This window comes from Apteryx rowi, unplaced genomic scaffold, assembly GCF_003343035.1.
Source record: "Apteryx rowi isolate R43461 unplaced genomic scaffold, aptRow1 scaffold_212, whole genome shotgun sequence".
NCBI lineage: Eukaryota > Metazoa > Chordata > Aves > Apterygiformes > Apterygidae > Apteryx > Apteryx rowi.
The window spans coordinates 28,525-33,617 of NW_020448442.1; the positions used below are offsets into that span (position 1 = coordinate 28,525).

Genomic DNA, 5,093 nt, shown 5'->3' on the forward strand with positions numbered 1-5,093 from the left:
AGAAGACGCCGAAATAGGCTCCAAGAAACCCGCTGCTCCCAGCGCAAGTTTTGTAAATGTTGCGGGGCGATCGCACGGCCACGTCCCCCCACCCCACGGGGAGAGCCGCGCCGCTGCCCCGCCGAAACCCCCTGCTCGCCGGCAGGCGATTTCCCAAAAAAAAAGGAGGTGGCGGAGGCGGCAGCGCCGGGGGAAGCGGGGCAACACGCCGAGCCGCGCCGAGCCGACGGGCGAGCGGCACCCAAACGTCCAAGCGCGTTTCGGCACGGCGCGGCCGACTCCTGGCTCGCAGAGGGGCACCCGGGCAGAGCAGCCCACAGGTACGTGCGGGGGAAAGGCATGGCCTCCGCGGAGGAGGAGGAGGGTTAGAGGGAAGGAGGTAGGATCCCGAAAAGAGGAGACAAGAAAGCTGAAAATATCCCATTCGCAGGTGGCAAGGTGAAGAAATCTAGGCAGTAGGGTCCAAGCAAAGCCTTTTGCCGTTCGCTTGAAGCAGATCAAAAAAAAAAAAAAAAAAAAAAGTAAACCACCGAATTGAAAAAAAAATGAAGGAAAGAGAAAAAAAAAAGCCCTCTCAAGAAAGCTAGGTGCGAAACCCCGAATATCACCGCCACCGTCGACAACAATAGCAACACCCAGCACACCAAACCCCCTCCGAGAGAAACGCGAAGCAACTCACCATAGCTGAAAAACTGTGTACTAACATCTGCGAAGAGTCGGGGGTAACAAGTCAGGGCAGAAAAAAAGCAGAGGAAAGTGACCAGAGGTGCGCGCAGCCCCCGGCGGAGCCGCGCGGGCGSGGGCGGGCGGGCGGGAGCGGGGCCGGAGCCCGGCGCTAGGCGCGGGCGGCGGGACCGGGGCGCCGGGGCTGCTCCTGCACCGCGGGCGCGCCACGATAATCCATCAGAACTTGCACCGGTTTCTGCTGCCCTTCATCTGGTGTTGCAAAGGCGAGCTCTCTATCCTGGCGTGATATGAGGAGTCAAAGTTGGTTGCTTTTTTTTTTTTTTTTGGCTTTTTTTGTTTTGCGCTTTTTTTGGCTTTTTTTTGGTTTTAGTGTGTGTGTGTTTGTTTCTTAATCCTTTTTTTTCCCCCTCTGTCTCTTTCTTTCTTTTTCTCCTTTGACTTAGCTGCTGCTTCACTTGAGCTCCTAATAACAGATCTGCTGCCTTCCTGGAGACTCCTAATAGCAGATATTCATGACTATTAATATTACACGAATACTTAATAAGGGAAGAATGGCTGGAAATCGAGCGTGAAGCGAGAAGGCAACTCAAGGCAGAGCCTGTTCTAAATGACGTCCATTGAATGAAGAATCAGTGTATCTAATCAGAGATGGGGGAGAGGGAGAGAGAGAGAGAGAGACAAAAAGGGAGAGAGAGGCAGAGGGAGAGCGAGAGGGGGGACATGCCGCTGCGTCTGACGAATCACAGGAAAGGGGCAACATTTTAAAAGGTTGCAGGGCATGCAAAAGTGAAAGAGAAAGAGATCCGGAGAGAGGGAGAGGGTGGGAGCCAGGAGGGGGGTGCGGAGGGGGGCGGCGGGGCGAAAGACGGAGGGGAGGGGGAGGCGGAGAGGGATTCCCCCCTCCCCGTCCCTCCCCGCCGCGCCGTTCCCCCCCGCGCCCTCCCCAGCCCGGCGGTCCGGAGCGGGGCGCACCTCGGGCTGGTGCTGCTGCGCGTAGCCGGCCTCAAACGCCAGGGAGAAGAGCGGCTGCTGGCTCCCCGCCGGGCCCTTGCCGCCCTCGGCCGCGCCGCCGCCGCACTTGCGCGGGGTGGGCTCCGCGGGGACGCCCCCCGCCGCCGCCGCCGCCGCCTCCAGCCCCGCGGCCGCCCGGGGCAGGGGGCCGGGACGGCCGGGGGGCATCCGCCGGGCGCCCGCCGCCTCTCGCCAGCGTCGGGGAAAAGAGGGGGGGAAAAGGCAGCGGGGAGCGGAGGGGAGGGCGGCAGGCCGGGGGGGCGGCGGGGGCCGGGGCAGAGGGAGGAGAGCGCTGCTCCCGGCCCAGACAAGCCGGGGCTGCGGCACAACCCGTCAGACTGGCTGTGCAACTCCCGGCGGCTCCCCCGACCGGCCCCGCTGCGCGCTCCTCCGCGCTGCTCCGCGCCGCGTGTCGCCGCGCTCCCCCGGCGCCCGGCTCCGCGCACCGCACCGCCGCTCCCGGCCCCGGGGAGCTATGACCTCCCCGGGCCGTGAGGAGGGGCAGAGGGCTGCTGGCATTTTTATTGCCTTTTTTTCCTCTCTCTCTCTTTTTTTTTTTTAAAGCAGGTCCTGCTCCCCGTCAGGGCAAAGCCACTCGCTTCTCCTTCCTCTACAAGTCACCTCGCAGCTCGGATCTGCTTCCAAGCAAAACCCCGGCGACAAACCGCACACACACAGACAAAAGCCACCGGGGCTCCCGGGAAGCGGCCGCTGCATCGTGTTTGGTAGCACCTCGGTGCAAGTCCCATTAGCACAAGGCAACAAAAGCCATTTACGATGAAATCGGCACACTCGTACGTGCGCACTTAAACACCGATCCTGGGGAGAAGAACGGGTCGAAACCTTGTTTTCTCCCTAAATCCAGCTGAGGATTTTCTTTTTCCGCCTTAAAAAAAAATAGAATAAAATACCCTGACACCTCATTCCTAAAAATCAAGCATCCGACAGCGGCTGGATCTCAGAGCTCAGCTCCCACACTGGGAAACAGCTTTACCCCGCACTGCTCGATCCAGGACTAAAATAATAAATATAATATAAAAATAATAAATATTTTAGTCCTCGGTGAGTCTGACGAGTCCTCGGTCCCTTTCCTACCCTAACGGCATCACAAAAAGCAGCAGCGGTTTCGGACGGGAACGTCCCCCCCCCCTTTCTCCCCAGAAATGTGTGTCGGAAAGGCTGCCGCCGAGGCTGGAGGTGCCTTCCCGCATGGACTGCAACCAAATAAATACATTCATTTGCAAAGTGGAATCCTTTATTGCGGGGTTTAAATGCACTGCACAGGCAACTTTGGCGAAACGTGTGACAATAGTATTCGTCGGTTTGAAGCTAGGCATTTGTCCTGGGCATCACTCTTCTTTTTTCGTCTTCTTTTCCTTTTTTGTCAGATTAATAGACACTCGCCTCGCTCTAAAAATATGGATGCGCATACACACACTCAAGCACACAACCTGTGCTGAACGGCTCCAAAACCAGATCAGGTAGTTTTTTAATTTTTCGAGAGTTTAAAATATTACTGCTCAAAGCCGTGAGAGTGAGTCCCCGAAAATTAGGAGGTTGGGGGAATAACACGTCTGAACTCCAGTCACCTCTTCAGCAACTATGCCGTCGGAAAAAAAAAAAAAAAAAAAAGCACAGCTCGGTATTATCAAACCAGCAGCTACCTCCAAAATGCTGATTTTAAGCGTCGGTCTTGAGCCAATCTATTGGGATGCCTCGGGTACCTAGCATGTAAGAATAATTCTCTTCCCTTTGTCTCTTTGCCCTTTCATTCATTCATCCGTCCATTCATTCAGGCATCCATCCATCTATCCATCCATCCATCCATATGGATGAGTGTAGCATCCTACAGAGCCTTATCTATACAGGATCTACCTATAGACAAGGCTGCTGCTGCAGTCTCCGTCCCGTTTTCCTTTCCTCATATACTTCCGACAAAGCCGGCTTTCCACAAGCCCCGAAGTTCCTGGGGAAAGACCCCCAGCCCCTTTCCAGCTGCAGGACTGCCAAGAAGCCTGGCGAAGGAGCAGAAGTTTTCCTAAACGAAATTCAAAGATCGATGGCTGCTGCAGCGTCCCGCTCCCGGCTGGCGGGCCAGGACTCTGCCCCGGCCCGGGAAAGCGCTTACCTCACATTCCTCATACTTGATATTATCCGTCAGTTTCCAAAGCATTTTCATGGATTGGCGTGAGAGAGGATTTGTTTCTCCCTGTCTTTCACTAAAGTGGTGCCTCTCTGGTACGCAGAGTGCGGCTGGCGGAGGCTTCGCCGAGCTCCTGTGCGCGCTCGGAGATCTCCCTCTAATGGTAGAAACTTTTCCCTTTTCCAGCTCTTTACCAACAGCCTAATCGCCTCATTAGCATATCAACAATAGTCCAATTGCTCTCCAGCACAACAACCTGCAGCCACGGACACAGGTATAAAGGCCCCACGAGCAGAAAGGCTTCTCCCGGCGCGGAGCGGCGCGGGGGGAGCCGGCGCCGCCCCGCCGGGGACACGGGCGGCGAGGGAAATCAAAGAGGCGCCCGTCGCTTCATCTGCGTGCAGTTTGGGGCTAGCCACCGAGTCACCACTTTCTTTTTTTTTTCCCCTCTCCTTCCACGGGGTTTAAAGAAAGCAAAGAGAGGGGAAATGCAGCTCGTGTCTAGCTCCAACGAGGTTATTGTCTGCGGAGGCTTCTGTTGCCCTCTGGATTTGATTTGATCTTTTGGGGGCATATTTGAAGAGCGTCCTTCTTTTGCAAACTGTTGTGTTCTTCTCGGCTTCGTTTGCTATTGCTCTTCAAAAATATACACAGCGGAACCTCCCAGATAAAACTAGGTGCACAGAGATGTGAATGTATCGGGAGCCAGAAAGTCTTTTGCAAGCACTTCAGCAAAGGGACACGACAATGACCATAATAAAACTTTGGCTGTTCCTGAAGTGGGGCGCTTCGTTTGCCTAACAATGTGCAGCTAAATGAGCGTTCATTCTGCCCTCCTTTAGGGTTTCTTTTCCACCCTTCTCCTTTTCATTTTTCCAGGTGCCCAGCCTTGCTCCATCCACCGAAAAGCTTCATTTTCTCTCATTTTCCTCGCCGATCCCACGCTGGTTTAAGCAGATGGCGAGAGCCGCAGTTGGGCCCGGGCCTGCCGGCCGCTCGGGCTGCACCAGGGCCCGAGCCTGCCGGGCCCCCAAATCTGCTGGGGAGCAGGGTGCCCCGGGGAGCAGGGTGCCTGCCCGACGCCCCGGCCCGGCTGGGAGCGGGAACCCCCGCGCAGGTCGCAGCCTCCTCCCCCTCCGCCCGCCTGCGGGTTTCGGCTCCCCGATGTGCAGCAGGGAGAATTTCCCACTACAAACGGGGAAGCCTGCTCTTTCGCCCTGGGAGCCCATGCCCAGGGCTATCCGCTGACGTC

General features: G+C 56.6%; 1 protein-coding gene across 4 annotated transcripts in view; it reads right to left on the reverse strand.

Annotated features, from left to right (window-relative positions):
• The window catches only part of TFAP2A (transcription factor AP-2 alpha), a 19,292-nt gene that overhangs the window by 12,226 nt on the left and 1,973 nt on the right, over window positions 1-5,093 (reverse strand). Inside the window, exons 1-2 of one of the 4 annotated variants that reach the window (XM_026064270.1) lie at window positions 3,827-3,877; window positions 2,889-2,912 (exon numbers count right to left, since the gene is read on the reverse strand). In XM_026064270.1, coding sequence (XP_025920055.1) covers window positions 2,889-2,912; window positions 3,827-3,877 — 75 coding nt within the window. Of the gene's footprint in view, window positions 1-2,405; window positions 2,431-2,888; window positions 2,913-3,604; window positions 3,627-3,826; window positions 3,878-5,093 lie in introns of those variants that run through there. The other 3 variants (XM_026064272.1, XM_026064271.1, XM_026064274.1) reach the window with 3 other exon arrangements.